The 23,149-nt window shown below is 43.1% G+C and overlaps 1 protein-coding gene across 7 annotated transcripts in view; it reads right to left on the bottom strand.

Annotated features, from left to right (window-relative positions):
* TRIM67 (tripartite motif containing 67) overlaps positions 1–23,149 on the bottom strand; it is a 60,224-nt gene that overhangs the window by 23,667 nt on the left and 13,408 nt on the right. For 4 of the 7 annotated variants that reach the window (XM_073338015.1, XM_073338009.1, XM_073338014.1 and 1 more), the window contains exons 3-6: positions 17,265–17,387; positions 15,773–15,883; positions 10,549–10,708; positions 1,463–1,620 (exon numbers count right to left, since the gene is read on the bottom strand). In XM_073338015.1, coding sequence (XP_073194116.1) covers positions 1,463–1,620; positions 10,549–10,708; positions 15,773–15,883; positions 17,265–17,387 — 552 coding nt within the window. The remainder of the gene's footprint in view (positions 1–1,462; positions 1,621–10,548; positions 10,709–15,772; positions 15,884–17,264; positions 17,388–23,149) is intronic. The other 3 variants (XM_073338012.1, XM_073338010.1, XM_073338011.1) reach the window with 3 other exon arrangements.

The following is a 23,149-nucleotide window of genomic DNA, read 5'->3' on the forward strand; positions in this document are numbered from 1 at the left end:
CTATCAAAGACTCTAGGAGCCCTAACATATCATTACTACTACAATAAACTCCAAGAATCATTAAAGTATTAAATAAGTTAAAAAAAGAACTAGGTAAGTTCATGGAGGATAGGTCCATCAATGGCTATTAGCCAGGATGGGCAGGGATGGTGTCCTTAGCCTCTGTTCGCCAGAAGTTGGGAATGGGTGACAGGGGATGGATCACTTGCTGATTACCTGTTCTGTTCATTCCCTCTGGGGCACCTGGTATTGGCCACAGTCAGAAGACTGGATACTGGACTAGATGGACCTTTGGTCTGACCCAGTATGGCTGTTCTTAAAGTAATCATTTCAACAGGCACTCAGCCATACACCTTCCTTCCACCCTTTCTTTGTTGTGGAAGCACACCCTCAGCCCTCTCCAAAACCCTAGCAAACAGATGGCTTTTACAGCATGCCCAGAAGGCCACCTATTTTGGGATATTTCAGATCAAGGAGGTGGGGGAGCAAGTTCCCAAAGTCCTGCAGCCTGCACAGAGAACCACCCTGCCAGCCACTCTCTCTATTTTATAATCAGCGGGTTCCTACCCTTGCTGGCCACAACTGCGGCAGTACGGCACAGGGAAAGAGAATATCCCTCAGGTAGGCCAGTCTCAGGTCAGAGCCATCACCTAAACTCCACCCAGTGACCAATGGCCAGTCAGTGCAGATCCCAGAGCACCGGTGTCATGCGCTCCCAGCATGATGACCTGCTCCGAAAGCGATTTGATGTGTTCTGCACAAGCATTAAGTCACTGAATGGTTTTAAGGTGCAGCCCCAGGTAGAGCACATTGCAACTGTCTAATCTTGAGATAACAAAAGCCTAGATAACGGTGGCACAGTCCACACCTGAGAGGAAACACTTCAGCCTCCAAACCAGATCCAGATGATAAAAAGCTGGTCGGGTCACTCCTATGACTGTCAAGCAGAAGGAGGGGTTTTAGATCACCTCTACACTGCAAAAATTTGTAACTAATGGCAGACATACTCCTTCAAAGAGACTCACATAACCTCTGCCATCTACTGCTGCTTCCCCCAGCCCACCATCACCACTTCAGTCTTGTCCGAGTTGAGCTTCAGCCACTCACCCTCTTCCATGACCATAGAAAGGATTTTGAGAACCTCAGATAAAGGCCAAAATTTACCCAGAAAACCGGGCATAATAGAATTGTTCCATGACTGCATTTCTTGATCTGGGTCATTGTTTGCTGGGTGCTGCTGACAGTGAAATCTGCAAAGGAACCTCCCCAATTCCTGGGCCATTTATACAATGGCTTCAACCCCAGCACACATTAGAGCAACCTTGGGGTGTCTCTATTCCACTCCAGTTGACTATATCCTGCAAGGGGCTATCATCCAGCTGTGTACTGCAGTAGTGAAATCCCACCTTCCACCCTCACAAGCCCAGAGAGAACCCAAATAAATACTGAATGAAGTCCTCACTCGGAATTGGCCACCATCTCCATCATCAAGTTCCAAGATATACCCTTCCACTGGATTGTGGGTAAAGGGTGGCATCCTCCAGGCCAATGTCACACTGTTGTTTCGGGTACAACACTTCTCCAGCTGCAGTAACGGGACTGGTGGCACTGTAATGGGAACTGAGTACAGATTAGTGTAATTCTGTCCTTACCCATCAGACTCTGTTGTCAGCAATATGATGAGCCATCACTTCCCTCACCTCGCTTTTAATCTCCCTCATCCTGCAAAGCAGCCAAAGTTACTTGGAGATACAGCTGATCAGAAAATGTGTTTTCCCCACGGAAAATTTCAATTTTTCACCAAAAATTCTGTACCAAAAATTTTATCTGAAAACTGAAAAAAATTCAGCTGATACCAAAATATTTAGGCCAAAACATAAAATTTTGATTTAGAAAATGCTGCCACAGTGCCTCATGGAAATTGCAGTTCAGGTACCACAGACTTCCATTCTCCTCAATAAGCCAGACTCCCTGCCAGACTACATCTCCCATGATGCATAACAGTCTCCCCCCCTTACAGAGGGGAAGTGCTGCCTGGGATTGGGTGTCTCATGCCATTATGCATCATGGGACTTGTAGTGTGGCCAGGGAGCTCAGCCCATAGAGAAGACTGGAGACATGAAACAACCCAACTTCAACACCCATGAGGCACTGTGGCACCCTATCCAAACTGAACTATTTCTGTATGGGGTTATTTTGTTTTTCAATGAAAAATTGAAATTTCTCACAGAAAGCAAATTTCACAACATTTTCTGTGTAGTCAAAAACCCCATTTTTTGTTTAAAAAAAGTTTCAGGAGAAACGTAAGAATACTATTAAAGAAAAAAAATTTCATTTGAATCTTATCTGAATCACTGTGTTCAGGTAGAAAAAAAGGTCATTTTTAGGTTACAGGAGTCTGATGTTGGCTTCATCCATTTGGAAACTATAAAAGTGAGGGTGAGGTTGTGGATGAGGGTATTGTCTGTACTGACTGGGCCAGGAAAATGTTACTGTGCCATTGACCGGGCTGATATTTCAATAATAAAAATAAGCAAAGTGGAACATTCAGCCATGCTTCTGTGAGGAGGGATCATGTATGTTATCTGTCTGTGCCATTAAACCCAACTTACCTCTCTTGCCTAGCATCACAGCATCTTTCCGTTCTCCCTTCACTAGAATTAGTCAGCAAGAATCCTAATTTAGAGTGAATTTCATCCTTGTACAGAAGACTAGTACAAGGTTTATGCACCACTTAAATCCCAGGGCTTTAGTGGGGTATAGTGGCATGGAGGCCTTGGACTGGCCTTCTGCATGGTTCTGAATATTACTATTAGGGCTCAGTTCTGCAAAGTGCTGGGTGATTCCTGCAAGATGCTGAGCACTTTCAGCAGGGGTGGATGTAGCCTCCCAGTTCAACGGGTGCACTATACTAAACTGCTGAGGGGGTAGCAACTGCTAGCAGTAGTACTCTCCTCCCTAGCACTGCAACCCTAATCCTGGCCTGGAGAGGAGGAGAGGCCCAGGGAGGGATGGGTGCTGAAGAGCAAGCCTGCCCCACACTCATATCACAGTGACAGCTCTGGTCCTGTGGGTGTGGGTCCAGCTCCATACTCAGGGTGTTGTGACCTGGAGCATGGAATCACAGAACCACTCAGATTTGGCCCAGCCACTCCTCTGCCATGATGGCTGGGCCAAACCTGAGTGGTGGTGCAACCCTGCAAGCCAGGTTGCAAGACCACTCAATGTAATTTGGCCCAGCCACCCTCCAACCCTGAGTGCCGCTGAGACCCTATGTGATAGGTCACAACACCGAGAGCGGGGATCTAGGACAGGAGCTGCTAGTGCGGGGTGATTTCTGTGTGTGCAAATGACCCCATAAGCTCATGCTAAAGCCACCCCTGGCTCTCAGCTCCCATGGACTTAGCTGTTAAAAATGTCAATTTGCTCTTCTTTTGTAGTTTGTTTTCCTCATTTGCCTGTGTGAGAGCCAGACCTTTGTACTGTTCTTTCTATTCTCTCTCTCGCTGGTATACTGTGCAAAGAACACTGTGTAAAAATTACTGGGATTGTGTTACGTAGCCACTCACGAGCTGACAAAATATCAATATTGCACTTGCAATAAACAATACAAAAGTTATAGTGGCCTTCTGATGGCATCAGCAAGCGTTGCAGTGAATGCTGGTACTACGGAGCCCAGAAGAATGTGTGGCTGACAGCTTTTAAAACAAACTATTAAAGGTAACCCCCTCCCCCAAGTTGTGACCTTTTTTGCTTCTTTATGATATTCAGTGAAGACTTTAATGATAATAAATAAAAATCTGCTTGTTTTTTTTTTTTTTTTTTACATTCGAGCTTGGGTCTGGTCTTCCCTAGAAGATGATACGCTAACTGGAGTACTAGTGAAATTGTGATATCACAACAGTCAAGAAACTAAGTGCTTTGTAACTAGGAGGTGAAGGGAGTTTTAGTTGGACTGTTTAAAACTTCTGGGTTTTTTTTGTTTGTTCTTGTTAACACAGATGTAATGTCAGTGACTAATGAACGCGTTGGATAAAAGATGTTTTTGTTAAAAAGTCACACTCCTGCCACTGTAGTTAAAATGTAAAGTTCATAATACACATCCAATGAGACCCTCTCCAAGATCCCCTTCACAAAACAAGGCGAAGATCAGATTTCTGACATTTCTAAGGTTTAAATCTAAGCAAAAAAATCCCAAAACTTTAAAAGAAAGTTTTCAGGTTTTGTCCATCATAAAGAAGTGAAAAAAGCCACAAGCCCAATTTAAAAAAATTCCTTTGAAGATCATCTTTAAGAAGCAGTAATGTCATGTAGTTTTGCTATGTACTGTTAAATATGTGAGACAATTCTCACTCCTTCCCCTCACCCCCCAAACCTTTTCGCCCAGGACACCTAGACTTCAATGTATATAACTCATATCTTTTGAGGCAAAGAATTGGGGATCTGCTGTGCTACATCCCAGAAGTGGATGCACTTCAGAATTTGTGAAGTGATCCTTGTGCACCTCCGACCTACCACACATGGATATTGTGAAACTTAGGGCCACAGTGTTCTGGAGGACTGCATGGTCACACAGTACTGCAAGGGGGAGTAAGACCCACAACCTACCTCTCTACCCCTAACTAGGCCCCTGCACAGCCTCCCTGGATTTTGGGTCCACGCATATAAGAGTAAGCAGTTGCTGCATGCCTGCTGCTAATCTCCTCCCACCACATGTAGGTAGGTGGGGAGTAAGTAGGAATGGGCAGAGCTTTGGCTCCACCCCCAACCCTAGCTGGCTTGGGTGGAGGGGGCAATCTGCTACTGATAAGAGCCAGTAGCAGACTGCCAGTCTCCTGGGGAAAGGGGGGGGGGGAAGGAATTGTGCCTCTCGGTCTACAAATACATAAAAGGGAAATGAATTGTTTTGGGCAGTACACTGGGCTGTACCTAGGAGCAATAACACACACTTCAAAAAAAGGTAAATGTAGGCTAAGTATCAGGTGGGGGGAGGAGATGGAATAGAACACTTAGCTGTTAAATTACAGAACTAGCCCATTGTTTGTGCCCTTTAAAACTATACTGTAGAAAGCACTAAAAAAATGCTGTACGGAACAATGCTGCCTTGGCAGGGAGATGGAGCTGATAACCAAACCCGTTTTTTCCATCTGTAAATGCTGTGCTGTGCTTCTACAAATGATGCAGGCAGGACATCCTTTGGGTACTAGATCAACACTGTGTCACTGATGTCTCATGTCAAGTTAGAAGCTTAGTCACACACAATTCAATTCATCCCATTGCCCCTCCCTCTGTAGGGACAGAGCTGGATGTTCAAAGGTTCTGTTCTGCCGTTTGTCAACCTGACCGGCGAGTTGTACAATGACTTTTCCCCTAGGCTAGACAGTCGGGGGGATTATATTCAGCAAGACAACAGTCCAATGAGAAATTCTGTAAGCTTTAGGTCCCCCTAAATTAAATAGAGATAAAACTAGGGATGAAGCCACACCTTTGGATTTTCCAAATACCAAATAATTTCTTTGTGATGAGTCTGAGTTGTGAGAGACTTGTCAAGTTGTGGGGGGGGGGGTCAGGAGGGAGTCCCCATAGCAAGATGTGAGTGGGGTGATCATGGGGGCTGGGTAGGGATGACAGGAGGGAGGTATACTCTTCAGAGATAACCAGACAGGTTGATATTTGGAGCCATCAGGGTGGAAAGAGGTGGTTGGTTTTTAAAGCTGTGTCAGGCTGGCAGAGAAGACCGCAGTGGGTGTGAGTCTTTCGAAAGCAGGGCTGGATATTGGACAGGAGCTACAGCAGAGGCAGTGAAAGTATGGGGGTTATCTCTGAATCATGCCACATGGCAGGAAGTGGCTGGAGTGGGTGAAAGGGAATGGGGAAAAAGATGGACCACCACATGCCAAAAGTTATTTTAAGCATTTGTATCCATTCTCCATTTTGCAAACAAACAAACATACACTAATCCCATCAATATTCCAGCATTCAAGAACAAATCAAACCTGGATTAGATCTCTGTCCATGTCTTTAGTGAAAACAGAGAGAATGTGATGTACAGACACAGCTAGTCATGGAGAAGGGTAGGGATTTCAGACCATGGCAATCAGAAAATATAACGGAGGGAAGAGGACGGAGGTGAAGGAAAGAGGTGTGGGCTAGATCAAAATGCCACCACATATTAGACACTGCGCAGGTTTTTCAGTGGATCAACCTATCCCCTCGAGTACTGAGCTACTGCTAACAGGCTAGCAAAGAGTCACTCCTGTCACTCATCATTACAGTACCACCCTTGTGCTTTCTGTGCAATTGATTACATTTCTCAATATTAAAGAAACTCTGCCTGATCATTATTTACTGAGATTAGTTTTGGATCTGAGGCTTATCCTTAAACCATGAGTAAGATATATGCACAAGTCATCACTAAGGCTAATTTAATACAATCTGATCTCATTTTCATTATGCTTTGTCTAACGCAGTGAATCAGTGTTTGTTTATGAGCAGGCATTCACCTCCCACTGACCTGTGCAAACTCAGTGATGTTGAATGAGGCGAGGCCAGAGATTTAAAAAAAGATTTCAGAAATTCAGGCATCAACAAGGGCTGATGACAATATTCCATTCCTCTGGGGTGAAGTTACCCCTTGCAGTTCTCCCCTTCCTCTCTACCCCACCTCTCATCTTCCTTATTTAACCATGGACAGCTTCCTCCAGTTTCCAATCTTCAGGCAACAGGGTGAAAATAAAAATATAGGAAAAAACAACTTGCAGTTAAAAAGGTCGGTCTGGTACTTTTCCCCTTGGGACTGTACCAGATCTCCCATTGTGGTTTAGCTCTGAATGTCATTAAAGCTCATTCTGAATCTGCTGTTTCCAGACCAAACACAGAGAGTTGATAAAATTTCCATATTACACCAAAACACTTGGCAAAGATTGATTGCTCTCTGGGGCAATGTGGTGAATGGGACTGGAAAAAGAGGAGCTGGTTTCAGGAGGGGCATATATTTTTGTGAGACTACTGGTTCAGGAATGCAAGCTTAGGGGTTGCTCTGTATTTAGTTTATAGATAAATAGCAAAGCCTCAACATGTTATGCTGGCTTGCCAGTTATTTATAAAGCTCTGTTTCTTACCACTCTGATTTTTGGCTAGTGAAACATGGCCACTTATTTTGAAATAATTCCTTCCATTTCTATATGCAGGGCCATCTAGATAGGGGGTACTTCAGATTCTCAATATGTGAATGAGATGATATTGTAAAGTTGGTTTTAAATTTTTTAGGTACTAAGGAATTAGTGGGGAAGGAAGAGACTTTACAGAAGGAATGGGAGTCCACGTTAGCACAAGCTTGCTGACACAGAAAAGTTTTTGGGGGCAAGCCAACACATACTGGGGCAGGTGGACACAGACAGATGTCAGGAATACAAAGATACCTTTCCGTCTAGTATAGAATGGAAATGAACTGGGGGAGAAAAGGGTTGAGATCACAAAAATAAAGTCCAGTAAATACCAACACGTCTATACCTCGATCAGAGGGTGTGGCTGCAGCTCAAGTGCACATACTTGAACTAGCTTTAATCTAGTTATCTTGGGACCTGGAGAGCCTGCAGTAGGGTGCATTTCAGTGCTGGCTAGCACTGAGACTAATTATCCAGGGTGCAGTGTGGGCCTGTTCAGCCCATGTTGAAGTGCACTCTGCAAAGATTCACTGCTCAGAACCCGAGGTAGCTAGATTATAGCTAGTTTGGGTATGTCTACTTGAGCCGAGTCACACCCCGTGACTGCAATATATATATACCCTGTAAGATTAAATAGAAATAGGCACACAGCCAAAAATTTTATTTATTTGTTATTTATTTATATATTTATTTTTTATATTTATTTTATTATTATTATATTTTATTGTTTTATATTTATTTTATTTATTTATTTATTTTATTTATTTATATATATGTGTCTCTCTATGTCAAGTAACTCCTATCTTCCTGTGATTGTATATTTATTTAGAACTAGAATATGGCTTGTACTACTTGATCAAACAGCATAAGGGGAAGTAAGAGCCTTCCCTATGCCCCTGAAAGGGCTACCCTGGTCTTTGGGTACATTTCCCCAGGAGAAAGCAGGTGGTACAAGCCCACTACTCCCCACCAAGGCAGGTATGCAGAGAATGGGCACAGCCTTGGTCCTACCCTCCAAATGCACAAGTGAGTGGAGGTGACATGGCCTAGGGTGGGAGGGGAGGGAGAGTGATTTTCTGCAGGTTGTAAATTAAATCTAAAGTGTTCCCATCTCAGGTACTCTGTGGGTTGCTTAGCTATTTGGAATGCATCAGTGGCTTAGTTAAATTCATTATTAGCTGTTCAGGAGGGACTATAATCCACTATTACATTTAGATTGATTAAAACACCAGTCTAAATTGACAACTGACTCCTTGGCAGACAACACTCAGAGAGGCTCTCTCAGTTACATGTTAAATCTCATGCCTTGTGCTCTTGCTTCTATTTTTCTCTCTGTTATGTTTTTAAAGGGGTAATTTACTGATGTTTTTAGAGTGGCTTCATTAATATATCCCATTTATGCTGAGATGCAATCCCCTCTCAATGATCTTATTTTGGCCTTTAACTATTTATCTGAATTCAACAATTTCCATTGTTTCTCCAAGGATTTATCTGTCAAATTAGCCACTCTGTTTCGGTTCAGGACTAAGCCTACAGAGAACAGATAAATTACTAAACATGAGGATTCATGTTCATCTATGGAATGGTCTTGTGGAATCAGAGAAAAACAAAATTATCTTCAGCCCATCCAGTACTTTCTGGTAGACTCTTCCGTGTCTTCCACATGTATCTGTAGGTCTGGATTCAAAGCCTATTGAACTCAATCGAAATACTCCCACTGATCTAGAAGGACTTTAGATCAGGCCCCTACAGAATGTCTATCTGTCCATACATCCAGTTTGGATGTGCCCGTCTCCCTAGTATCTAAGTTCCAAGCACAACATTTAAAACTGCATTACATTTTTTTTTTTTTTTTTGCAAATGGCACCCTATTCCCTACCAACTCCTACTTTCAGGCATTTTTAGCTTAACTTCCCCCCACCCTTCCTTTTGTTCTCCCCTTCCCTGACCACAGGAAACATCACTAGGCTACTCTTCTGTCATTTGTATTGAAGGAGGCCTTGTACAAAATGATTGGTTTTGCAATTTGTCCTACAGACAGTCAGGACTTATCCTGATCTTTGGTGTTAAGGAATTCCATAGCCAATGACATTCCATGGTAATTTCTTGCCCATACCTCCAAAACTTTATCTTGGGCTCTGGCAACTGCAGTATCCCCACTGAGCATAATTATCATGGTGGTTCTGCCTTACTGAGGGTTTGTCTTTATTACCACATTAAATCAGTGCCAGTAGCGCATCTGATGACAACACATTACGCTGACAGGAGAGCGCTCTCCCATTGACATAATTACGTCACCTCAACAAGAGGCAAAAGCTATGACACCACTGTAAGTTGATTTAAGTTACATTACTCAGGGGAGTGGTTTTTTCACGCCCCTGAGCAATGTAACTTACATTGACTTAAGCGGTAACACAGACAAGCCCTGAGCATAAGAAGTGACTCATTTGCCACTGATGATACTCTTGCTGAAACACTGAAAAATTTTCAAGCAACTCTAATTACCAATGAAACTGTTTTCTGTCAAAAAAAATGCTGTTTTGTCAAAACCTAAAACGTTTTGTGGAAACGGATCAGGTTTGACAAAAGTTTGAGGGTGGGAGGAAAAGAGAGAGCACATGAGCAAGTTCACTTACAGTAGCCAATAGCATGGTGGTTAGGGCACTCATCTAGGATATGGGAGACTGGGGTTCAAGTCAATGTACTAATCACTGAGCTATATAGTCAGTCTTGTGCTTTCTCTCCTATTGAAATTGTTCCACCTTGTATGAATCATTCAATATCAATTGCTCCAAAGTGATACTGACTATATAGCCCAGTGGGTGGGGCACTGACCCAGTTGTGACTCAGACAGAGGAGGGACTTGAACCTGAGTCTCCCAAATGCCAGCTGAGTGACCTAACCACCAGCCTACTGGCTCTTCAGGGCTGGCTTCTTGCCCATGTTTTCACAATAAAATTTTGAAACCTCAACATTTTCCATAAAAGGCAATTGTGGTTTTTCATCCAGCCCTATCGGCAACTCATTTTTAATTAAGTGTATTAAACTTGTTAATGCTACACAAAGGAGCTAAGTTGTTTTCAAGTTCACATTGACACCAATGTCTTCACCACCTTCAAAACAGACAGATGGTCTTCGTTTGAAACTTTTATCTTTTCAAATCTTTAACTTCACCTAATTTCACTGTCTGAGCTTGTCCGGTCACTTGAGGTGAGGTGAAAGCACTCCTTGGTAAATTCATGTTTGCCTAAGAGAAGACAAAAATAACTATCCATAAATTGCAAGTAGTTTCTCTTTCTCCCCACCTTCCTTCACCTCTCCCTCTACAGCACTGTTTCAAAACAGACACACACAAAATAAAAATCAAATCACAAAAGCTCACCCCTACATTTCATTTGAATAAAATCCAGCTGGTGAATTGACTGTAGTAAAGGTTCACTATCCAGAGTCAGGTCAAATTCAGCTGATACTTTTGGTTCCAAGGCTCCTTTGACCCACTGTTCCTGAGACACCTGAACACGTTTGATTAAAGCATCTGAAATCTTAAAAAGAACATTAGGCTTTTAGTGAAACTGCAAATGCAAAAATAGATCAGAATAAATTAGAAGTGACAGACATGAATGACTATACTATATCATACAAGGTGACAGAGAGCCTCATGGTCTAACTGAAGCAGGGCAAGTGGCAATTTTGCTGTGAGTTCCCATGTGTGTTGCATCTTCCCATGTTGTCTTTTCAAAGCAAATCCCCTGTGAGAGTTGGAAAAGTTAGTTTTCTTTGAAAAGAAGCTTTGTGGAACAGGGCTAGGGAGCTATCTTAACTGCTTGAGAGCCACACAGAAAGCGGACTTTCCTCTCTGATCTGCACAGCAGCTGTCTTGATGTCTCATTTCATCTCCATGAATAGAAGGGAGAAGATATCTGACACTAGAAAGCTTTTTAATTTAGCAAAGTCTAGCAGACAGAAATTGAAGCTAGAACAATTCAAACTGGAAAGAAGGTGCCCATTTTTAATAGTTAGGGGAATTAACCATTGGGAACAGATCTCCCCAAAGGATGCGGTTGATTCTCCATTAAATTAAGATTGGATGCCATTCTTAAAGCTCTGCTCTAGTTCAACCACAAGCTATTAGGACTTGACGAATACTGCCAAGATAAGTATTCACCCCCTTCTGTTGGGTTTGAAATGGTAACCATGAAACGATCTTAGAATTTTCAGAAACAACTTAATAAATCCATATTGAATGGCAAACTAGAGAAAGTCAGAAGAAAGCATGTCAATACGGGGATTTCATTGTAATAGCTGAGCCTAAATGATCAGATAGTAAGTCTTTACACTTGGCAAAGGGAGGAAGAAGACACCTGCTGGTCACCATGTTTTCTTTTGTAATTGACTCAGGATCATCCCCAAAATCCTTATTCAGCTATTATTAGTTCTTGCAGAGGCAAAACTCCAATAGGCCAAATCCTGAGACAAGGGAACTGCAGATGTTCAGAGCCTCTCAGAGTTTGGTACATAGCTTCATTGAAGACTGAGTAAGGACTTCAGATTTAGCTCTATTAAAATACCATGGTAAATGGCAGTTTGGATCAAAGAAACTATTTAGACTTTGCCATGTGTTAATTAGACTGTGCTTTGGACTAATTGCCCATGTGGGGGTACCTGTAGCCCCTCTCCCTTATATCCCAGCACAGATTTCCTGGCAGCAGAACTAAGAATAAAACTGAGGTTTCCGATATTGGAGACAAAAATATTAGCCACTCAATCATATTGCCTTTCATGCAGAATGCACCAACCAGGTGCTTTGGTTTTCCTGTCTCCAAACGTTACATTGTGTTTCTCTCCCAGAGTAAGGAATAGAACCAAGCATCCTCATCTCCAATATTAACTGCTATCTAGCGAAGAATTGTGTAACTCACTGTCAAGGCCACATTTAGAGGCTAGTCGACAGAGATAACAGTAATTCCATCTGTAGTTCAAGTGGTAAAGGTCTGTGCCGAGGATTTAGAACTCCAGGGTTCAATCCCGATAATGCCTCACATTAGGGGACTTTTTTCAGAGTAACAGCCGTGTTAGTCTGTATTCGCAAAAAGAAAAGGAGTACTTGTGGCACCTTAGAGACTAACCAATTTATTTGAGCATAAGCTTTCGTGAGCTACAGCTCACTTCATTGGATGCGTACTGTGGAAAGTACAGAAGATCTTTTTATACACACAAAGCATGAAAAAATGGGTGTTTACCACTACAAAAGGTTTTCTCTCCCCCCACCTCACTCTCCTGCTGGTAATAGCTTATCTAAAGTGATCACTCTCCTTACAATGTGTATGATAATCAAGGTGGGCCATTTCCAACACAAATCCAGGGTTTAACAAGAACGTCTGGGGGGGGCGGTAGGAAAAAACAAGGGGAAATAGGTTACCTTGCATGACGACTTAGCCACTCCCAGTCTCTATTCAAGCCTAAGTTAATTGTATCCAATTTGCAAATGAATTCCAATTCAACAGTCTCTCGCTGGAGTCTGGTTTTGAAGTTTTTTTGTTGTAATATCGCAACTTTCATGTCTGTAATTGCGTGACCAGAGAGATTGAAGTGTTCTCCGACTGGTTTATGAATGTTATAATTCTTGACATCTGATTTGTGTCCATTTATTCTTTTATGTATAGATTGTCCAGTATGACCAATGTACATGGCAGAGGAGCATTGCTGGCACATGATGGCATATATCACATTGGTGATGTGCAGGTGAACGACTTCCTCTTCAGGCCCTACACTACCAGCACTCCCAGCTACCTTCGAGACACCACTGACTTCCTGAGGAAACTACAATCCATCAGTGATCTTCCTGATAACACCATCCTGGCCACTATGGATGTAGAAGCCCTCTACACCAACATTCCACACAAAGATAGACTACAAGCCATCAAGAACACTATCCCCGATAATGTCACGGCTAACCTGGTGGCTGAACTTTGTGACTTTGTCCTTACCCATTTTACATTTGGGGACAATGTATACCTTCAAATCAGCGGCACTGCTATGGGTACCCGCATGGCTCCACAATATGCCAACATTTTTATGGCTGACTTAGAACAACGCTTCCTCAGCTCTCGTCCCCTAATGCTCCTACTCTACTTGTGCTATATTGATGACATCTTCATCATCTGGACCCATGGAAAAGAAGCTCTTGAGGAATTCCACCATGATTTCAACAATTTCCATCCCACCATCAACCTCAGCCTGGTCCAGTCCACACAAGAGATCTACTTCCTGGACACTACAGTGCTAATAAACGATGGTCACATAAACACCATCCTATACCGGAAACCTACTGACCGCTATTCCTACCTACATGCCTCCAGCTTTCACCCTGACCACACCACACGATCCATTGTCTACAGCCAAGCTCTGCGATACAACCGCATTTGCTCCAACCCCTCAGTCAGAGACAAACACCTACAAGATCTCTATCAAGCATTCTTACAACTACAATACCCATCTGCGGAAGTGAAGAAACAGATTGATAGAGCCAGAAGAGTTCCCAGAAGTCACCTACTACAGGACAGGCCTAACAAAGAAAATAACAGAACGCCACTAGCCGTCACCTTCAGCCCCCAACTAAAACCTCCAACGCATTATTAAGGATCTACAACCTATCCTGAAGGATGACCCAACACTCTCACAAATCTTGGGAGACAGGCCAGTCCTTGCCTACAGACAGCCCCCCAACCTGAAATACTCACCAGCAACCACATACCACACAACAGAACCACTAACCCAGGAACCTATCCTTGCAACAAAGCCCGTTGCCAACTGTGCCCACATATCTATTCAGGGGACACCATCACAGGGCCTAATAACATCAGCCACACTATCAGAGGCTCGTTCACCTGCACATCCACCAATGTGATATATGCCATCATGTGCCAGCAATGCTCCTCTGCCATGTACATTGGTCAAACTGGACAGTCTCTACGTAAAAGAATAAATGGACACAAATCAGATGTCAAGAATTATAACATTCATAAACCAGTCGGAGAACACTTCAATCTCTCTGGTCACGCGATTACAGACATGAAAGTTGCGATATTACAACAAAAAAACTTCAAAACCAGACTCCAGCGAGAGACTGTTGAATTGGAATTCATTTGCAAATTGGATACAATTAACTTAGGCTTGAATAGAGACTGGGAGTGGCTAAGTCATTATGCAAGGTAACCTATTTCCCCTTGTTTTTTCCTACCCCCGCCCCCAGACGTTCTTGTTAAACCCTGACTTTGTGCTGGAAATGGCCCACCTTGATTATCATACACATTGTAAGGAGAGTGATCACTTTAGATAAGCTATTACCAGCAGGAGAGTGGGTGGGGCGAGAGAAAACCTTTTGTAGTGGTAAACACCCATTTTTTCATGCTTTGTATGTGTAAAAAGATCTTCTATACTTTCCACAGTATGCATCCGATGAAGTGAGCTGTAGCTCACGAAAGCTTATGCTCAAATAAATTGGTTAGTCTCTAAGGTGCCACAAGTACTCCTTTTCTTTTTAGGAGACTTTATGGCTGCATGTGACAAGAATCTGATTTCCCAGTTTGCATTTTAAAAAGTGGTTTAATTAATTCACATATTGAGAAAATAATCCTTTAAACCAGTGGTTCTCAAACTTTAGCAACCGGAGGACCCCCATTTTGATTTAAAATTTTTCACAAAACCTGAGTCCCCCACTCAACCCCTTCCCATAAGGCCCTCTCTTCTTCCCTCCCCCACTCCACCTGTGCCTCTTCCTGCCCCCTCTCCCAAGCTTGCCCCCTCTCCACTCCTCCTCCTCCCTCCCAGCGCCTTCTACATGCCGCTGAACAGCTATTCCCCTGCGTGCAGGAAGCACTGGGAGGGAGGGGGAAGAGGTGAACAGCAGGGCTGGTGGACCCCCTGGAGTACCCTCACAGACCCCAGTTTGAGAAACGCTGGTTTAAACGAAGTCTCAATCTAGAAAACATTATCATCTGTAAATTAGGTTTGACACGCAACAAGATAGGTGTTCCATATCTGCATCAAAATTGGCACTCATTTTGCACTCACACACTGGCAGGTATGAAGGTTGAGAGGTATGGTGCCAGGAAGGGGACATATCAGAAGCAAGCTGGAGACTTGGTGGTATCAATGGAGTAAGGTCTCTAGGTTGCTCTAACTAACCAACACTGGGACTGGGTTGGTGCAAAAATCAGGAAGCCATAACCAGTCCCCTGATGGTCTCTTACCCCATTCCCCTGCAAATAGAGCAGGCTGGGCAAAGGGGAGAATTGAATCTTCTAGACCATTCAAATCTTGGCCTCTACTTAGACTACCAACAAGAGTACCAATTATGTTGGAGGCTTTTTTGGTGATGCAGACCCTTGTCTATTGGTAAACGCATAGATGCCACCAAAATCATTTAATATTAGCTACCAAACTGTAATAATTTCTAGGTATTATTGACAAGGACCGAATGTGAAACTGCAGCTGAAAGACTCCATAGCCCATTTCCAAGCCATTAAGCCAAACACTCCACCATAGCAAGTTTTACATTCCAGTATAATCTTTTTGTTTCTTCACAAGAGTAGAAAAGAAAATACCTGTAAAAAACCAGAGGGATCATTTTCTTTGATTACTTCCAGACAGTATTCCATAAGCCCTGTTGACTGACGTAGCTTCAACGTACAGTGATTTATCTGGTCCCAAACAACCTGCAAATGAAAACCTCAGTACATTTCTCATAATCCTCTCAGTTTTCACTGAATCAAGTAAATTATTTCAGAAGCAGCAGCAGTGAATGGAAGAGAGTGTTAAACCTATGTTTGTTTTAGCTGCCATATGGGTATTACCCCATCTGCAACAGCTACACTTCTTTACTCTGTATTGTAAATACTGATAATTAGTTTGGCAAAATGTCATGTACAGGGAATCTCAATTATCAGAGCAGATAAAGTGTTAAATACCCAGGTCTGCTCATGGCTGAAGGAGTTAGGATCTAATAAGTGTAGAATCTGTTCACTGCACATGCAACCACACTTCCATTAAAATTTGAGCTTTAAATAACAAAATAACTGAAACCTAATATATTAAACAGAATAACTATGAGGACTACTGGGCAGTTTATATTCTATCATTCCCTTCACAATTTACAGTAGACCCTTGTTCATCCAGAGGAAAAGAATAAGAAAAGCACACCTTTCATTTTTCCCCAACTTTGGACTTGTTTCTGCTCTCATACTGCTGTAAATCAGGAGTAAGTCCACTGCAGTCTATGGAGTTATTCAAGGTAAAAATGGTCTAAGTGAGAGGAGAATCAGGCCTTTTAGTGGGACATCACAAATTTAGGAAGTTGTGAGAGTGGGGTTCCCAGAACATTGAGCTGAAGTAGTTTGTCCATTCCCTCTACATTGTGTTAATCAGACAATAGAAAAAAAATTAAAATATTTATAATGCACCCAGAACTTGTAATATTTTCAAATACAGAGCTATGAGCTGCATGAAATTTCACCACAAAGAACCCTACTGATCACCACTCCAATCAGCCAGTTACATTTTCTCTTTCCTTCCCCTTTCTCTTATTTCTCTTGAGAAGAGAGTAAAAGAGGATCCCAGGATGTGTCTCACTGACACTTGAGATTCTGAAGGTTTAAAGAATGGACTAAATCCTGAAGTTTTTATTCAGTCCTTTCTCAAACAAGATGGCTTCTACAAGGTCAAAACCAGAGATGTAATAAGTGCTTGAACTGCCCACTGATTTCAGTGGGAGTTGTGATTACTTAGCACCTGTCAGGATTTGACCCATAAACGTCAATAAGAGTATTGCCTAAAGACTGAAGCACTAATTCAGCAAGTTACTTAAGCACATGCCTAACTTTAAACACATGAATAATTCCATTACAGTTATGCTTATGTACCTTGTTAAACTGGGGCCTGAATAAGGACTTCAAGATTTGGTCAATGGGAATTTTAACTGAGTAAGGACTTCAGGACTTGGCGTCATGTGCATTAACTCTAGGCTAAAGAGTCACTTCAATAGAAATATTTGTAGCCACACTCTCTAGAATGCTTACAACTCATAATAGTTGTACTCACCTTTAATTTGTGCTCACGGTCTTTGGTAACTTTTGTGAGCAGTTTTGCCTTTTGACGAGTTAATGCATCAACCAGGGCATCACACTGAGCAACCAGACAAGCTTCATAGTCCAACCCATTCTCCTAGAAGAAGGTGACAACCATATTCATCTATGAAAATGAATTTTTTACAGTAAAAGCTGTTATTTACCCAAACCAATATTCGTGTTTTACATTTAGAAAATGTTTCCTTTCAAGAGTTTGGCACGTCATGTTTCCTTTGTGATTCCATTACATATTGCACTGTTAACAACTGCTAGCTATAATATGCCTTAAGGGACACTGTCAAGATGATCATGCTACAAAATTAATTTATTGTAACCCCTTAATATACTAGCATTTTCCAGACAAATGAATGCTTAGGAGTCTCTATGTATTATTAAAATATTGTTCCAAATTCTGCTCTCAGTTACCTCACTGAAATGCCTCTGAAATCAGGGGGGTCGCACCATAGTAACTAACGCAGAATGTAGTCCACAGACTGATCCCAAGGGGAATAAACCAAGAATAAATATAATTCTTGAGATTGTGGTATATTGCCTCAAAGGAACAATTTTAACCTAAGCACTTTTTTTTGAGCTTCTTGTAGTTAGCACATGCTTACATCTTCCCTGGAAACATGAATTTGGTTAGCCTTTTAAAAATAATACACTGTAGATTTTAGTCCCGTAGCACTGGAATTCACCTCTATACAGAGTACCAGCAGAAGGCATATGCAGAACTTTAGTCAGAGCTTAAGTGGGATTTAAATAGTACTAGGCTTTGGTCTGGCCCTCTGCACACAGGTGAATTTCACTCCTATGGAATTCACAACATAAAACTGGTTTAAATGGAAGTCATCATACAAGCTAAGCAGCTGCTCTTGAGGAGGGGAGGAAGCCTTCATGCGCCTGTTTCCAGGAGACACTGGGCTGACTAGCTAGCTTCTCCCCAAACCCCAGTTCAGCACTTAAGCTTTAGTGTGCTTAACTTTAAGCATGTGTTTAAATCCTATTTAAGTCAATGTCTCTCTCTGTTTCCCCCTTGGATTATATATTACTAATCTGATTTATCCACTTGGCCAAAATTAGATTTGTCCTATTGCCTTCCTAAAGGTTGGAGGACAATTCTTTACATTTGATATAGCCACTGATATCCACTTCTAACAGGCTGGCCACTGTGGTAGTCAGTTTTCCCAGGACAAGTATAGGTGGCAAAGTTCTCCATTGTCTTCTGCTTAGAACCCCAATTCAGAAAAACACTTAAGCATGTGCTTAACTTTAAGATTAAATCCCACTGAATCAATAGGGAGTCTCAGAGAAGAACTCATCTGTCAACAGATATAAACACTGATTCACCTCATGTGGGCATTTACACCTGTGCAAAGTGGGTGTGAAATACTACCAGTCTGATGGGGGGAGTTTTACATGCACTTTGCATTGGAGTAAATGACTCTAAAGTGAAAAGCAGTGGAAAATTAGGCCCAGTGATGATAAAGAGATAAAGTTACCAAAGGGTTTACAGTATTTTTAGACCATTAACCTATCCATTTCTCTAACAAGGGTCTCTTTCAAATCAGTTATTAAAATCACAAGTGTTACTTTTACAGGAATTAATTCCTGAATGCTTTTAGGTTTTAAATATAAATTAATCTATGAATATCCACAATTTGGTGCCCCAATATGTATGGGTTATAAACACTGCTTTGTTTATGTTAGGACTACATATATGTCTTTTTATCGCTGGAAAAAAAATCAGTTTTAGAAAAAAACGGTTTGCCAATTTTACTTCAGTATTCTGGATCCATTGCCAAGCTAAATTAGGTTTAAATGGGCATCTTGTCTTAAGATGCAAGTGCCATCTCTTCTACAAAGTATCCCTACTTTGGGATATCAATGAACATTGGTACCAAATTCCTCTATTCTTGATCTTCCCTGTTGAAATGATTCAAGTGATAGAAGGGACATCTAGATAGGAAAGGAAAATGAAATTTAGTTCTATAGTCAATGGACCCAATTCTCTTCTTTCTTATATCACTTTTGCAACAGTGTAACTCCCTTGACTTTGACAGTTTCTTCTGATTTACACCAACATTAGAGCAGCATCAAGCCTATGCTCTCATTTACACTGCCACAAATCAGGAATATCTCTACTGAAGTCATTGGAGTTACCTTACAGTAAAAATAGCGTGAGAGGAGAATCAGGCTTTGCATAGCTATCCCTTACACACGCGTTACTTATTCCCGTCTTTTTCCCTTTGTTTCGGCTTTTCTCTTCCCCACTATTTATTTCAATCTACCTCCGGTTTTAGATTAAATTTTTTTACCTTCATCCTTACACCCTAAGCCATGATTCATGCAGCCCTCTCTCTGATTAAGGAGAGATAGAACATTCTTCCCCTTGGAGCTGAATGCTCTGCCTCTTTGGCTATGTCTATTCTGCAGGCACAAGCTCAGTGTAGCTAAAGCTGACATACCCAAGAGAGCTATGTTCCAGAACAGTGAAGTTGCAGTGGTGTATGCTTCAGTGCAGATTAGTCCTGTGAATAGTCACCCATGGTTCTCTGCTAGCATGGGGAGCAAGGGACCAAGCTTGGCCTGAACTTAGATGAGCTACAACGAGACCACGGGTTAGCCCCAGCCCCTTTCCACTTGTATCTGTCCCTCCTCTACTTGGGTTACACCCCTGTACCTTCACTTTGTCTCTCACAAGATGATAGGGAAATGTTAGTTTCTGCACAGAGCTCGAGTCAGAATGAGTGCTCTTGTGGGTAACCCTGTCATGGGGACTACAACCCCCCCCCACACATACAAACAGTACTTGTTGCAGCAGATGGGAGAAGACTGAGGATCTTATAGTAAGAGCAACAAGGCCCCTTAGAGAGTCAGGGAAGAGGTAGTGAGGGCAATCGGGCAGGTTGTGAAGAGTGTGAGAAGAATAGTGTAAGGGACTTGAAAGTGACCTAAGAAGAGAAAAAGGAGAGAAGAAAAGCAGAAATCCACAGTCAGGGAAAAAAATAAAGAGCAGAGAAAGAAAAAGGAGGCTGTGAACCCAAGAGTAAGCCCTGGTCTACATTATGAGTTTAGGTCGAATTTAGCAGCGTTAGATCAATTTAACCCTGCACCCATCCACACGACGGAGCCATTTTTGTCGACTTAAAGGGCTCTTAAACTCAATTTCTGTACCCCTCCCAGACGAGGGGATTAGCACTGAAATCGACATCGCCGGGTAGAATTTGGGGTCGCGTGGACGCAATTTGACAGTATTGGCCTCCAGGAGCTATCCCAGAGTGCTCTATTGTGACCGCTCTGGACAGTACTTTCAACTCAGATGCACTAGCCAGGTACACAGGAAAAGCACCGGGAACTTTTGAATTTCATTTCCTGTTTGGCCACGTGGCATGACCATACAGAGCTCATCAGCAGAGGTGACCATGCAGTCCCAGAATCGCAAAAGAGCTCCAGCATGGACTGAACGGGAGGTACTGGATCGCTTTATGGGGAGACGAATCCGTGCTATCAGAACTCCATTCCAAAAGACGAAATGTCAAAATATTTGAAAAAAAATCTCCAAGGGCATGAAGGACAGAAGCTATATCAGGGACACACAGCAGTGCCGTGTGAAACTTAAGGAGCTCAGGCAAGGCTACCAAAAAACCAGAGAGGCAAACAGCCACTCCAGATCAGAACCCCAGACATGCCGCTTCTATGAGGAGCTGCTTGCAATTCTAGGTGATACCTCTACCACTACCCCATCCCTGTACATGGAGTCTCACACAAGAGGGATGAGGATTTTGGGGATGAGGATTTTGGGGATGAGGCTGATGATGATGAGGTGGAAGATGAAACCATTCTCCCTTACAGCCAGGAACTGTTTATCACCCTGGAGACCCTCCCAACGTGGACTCCCAGACTTTGAAGGCGGAGAAGGCACCTCTGGTGACTGTACCTTTGTAAATATAACACATGGTTTAAAAGCAAGCGTGTTTAATGATTAATTTTCCCGGAAGACTGGGGATGCATTCGCGGCCAGTACAGCTACTGGAAAAGTCTGTTAATGTGCCTGGGGATGGAGCGGAAATCCTCCAGGGAAATCTCCATGAAGCTCTCCTGGATGTACTCCCAAAGCCTTTGCAAAAGGTTTCTGGGGAGGGCAGCCTTATTCCGTCCTCCATGGTAGGACAATTTACCATTCCAGGCCAGTAGCACGTAGTCTGGAATCACTGCATAACAAAGCATGGCAGCGTATGGTCCTGGTGTTTGCTGGCATTCAAACAACACCTGTTCTTTATCTCTCTGTGTTATCCTCAGGAGAGTGATATCATTCATGGTCACCTGGTTGAAATAGGGGAATTTTATTAAGGGGACATTCAGAGGTGGCTGTTCCTGTTGGGCTGTTTGCCTGGGGCTGAAAAGAAATCATCCCTGCTTTTAGCTACGCAGTGGGGTGCCGGGTGGGGGGAGCATTCATGCTGAGCTGTTCATGTTTGGCTGGCAGGGATCTTTCCTGATACTAGTCATGCAGTGGGAGGAGGGGTGAAGCGATCATCCCAGAGAACTGGGGGAGGGGTTTAGTTGGATTTGTGCTGCACGTTAACCCGAAAACTGCAGCCCCTCCTTTTAAATGGCCAACCCAATGAGTGCTTGAAATGGGAAAGGAGGGCGCTGCTGTTTGAAACCATTCACCATGAAAGAGTCTACCCATTGTTCTCTAAAATGTGTCTTTTTAAATACTACTCTCCCTTTTTTTCCTCCCGCAGCTGCAAATGTTTCAATGCTCCCCTTATCATCTCCATCCCAGAGGCTAGCGCAGATAAGAAGGCAAAAAAAACGCACTCGCGATGAAATGTTCTCTGAGCTCATGCAGTCCTCCTGCACTGAAAGAGCTCAGCAGAATGCTTGGAGGCAGACAATTGCAGAGTCCAGGAAAGCAGAAAATGAATGCGAGAAGCGGTGGCGGGAGCAAGATGATAGGTGGCGGCAGCAGCATGGTGAGAGGAGGCAGGAGGCAATGCTGAGGCTACTGGAGGATCAAACTGATATGCTCCGGCGTATGGTTGAGCTGCAGGAAAGGCAGCATGAGCACAGACCGCTGCTGCAGCAGCTGTGTAACCGCCCACCCTCCTCCCCAAGTTCCATAGCCTCCTCACCCAGACGCCCAAGAACGTGGTGGGGGGGCGCCTCCAGGCACCCAACCACTCCACCCCAGAGGACTGCCCAAGCAACAGAAGGCTGGCATTCAATAAGTTTTGAAGTGCAGTGTGGCCTTGTCCTGTCCTCCTCCCCCACCCCACCCGGTGCTTCCCTCTTCCCCCACCCCTCCTGGGCTACCTTGGCAGTTATCTCCCTATTTGTGTGATGAATTAATAAAGAATGTATGAATTTGAAACAACAATGACTTTATTGCCTCTGCAAGCGGTGATCAAAGGGGGGAGGGGAGGGCAGGGCGGTTGGCTTACAGGGAAGTAGAGTGAACCAAGGGGGCGGGTTTTCATCAAGGAGAAACAAACAGAACTCTCACACCGTAGCCTGGCCAGTCATGAAACTGTTTTTCAAAGCTTCTCTGATGCGCAGCGTGCCCTGCTGTGCTCTTCTAACTGCCCTAGTGTCTGGCTATGCGTAATCAGCGGCCAGGCGATTTGCCTCAACCTCCCGCCCCAACATAAACTCTCACAGATATTGTGGAGCACACAGCAAGCAGTAATAACAATGGGAATATTGGTTTTGCTGAGGTCTAACCAAGTCAGTAAACTGTGCCAGCATGCTTTTAAATGTCCAAATGCACACTCTACCACTATTCTGCACTTGCTCAGCCTATAGTTGAACAGCTCCTGACTACTGTCCAGGGTGCCTGTGTATGGCTTCAAA

Source organism: Lepidochelys kempii, chromosome 3 (assembly GCF_965140265.1).
Source record: "Lepidochelys kempii isolate rLepKem1 chromosome 3, rLepKem1.hap2, whole genome shotgun sequence".
NCBI lineage: Eukaryota > Metazoa > Chordata > Testudines > Cheloniidae > Lepidochelys > Lepidochelys kempii.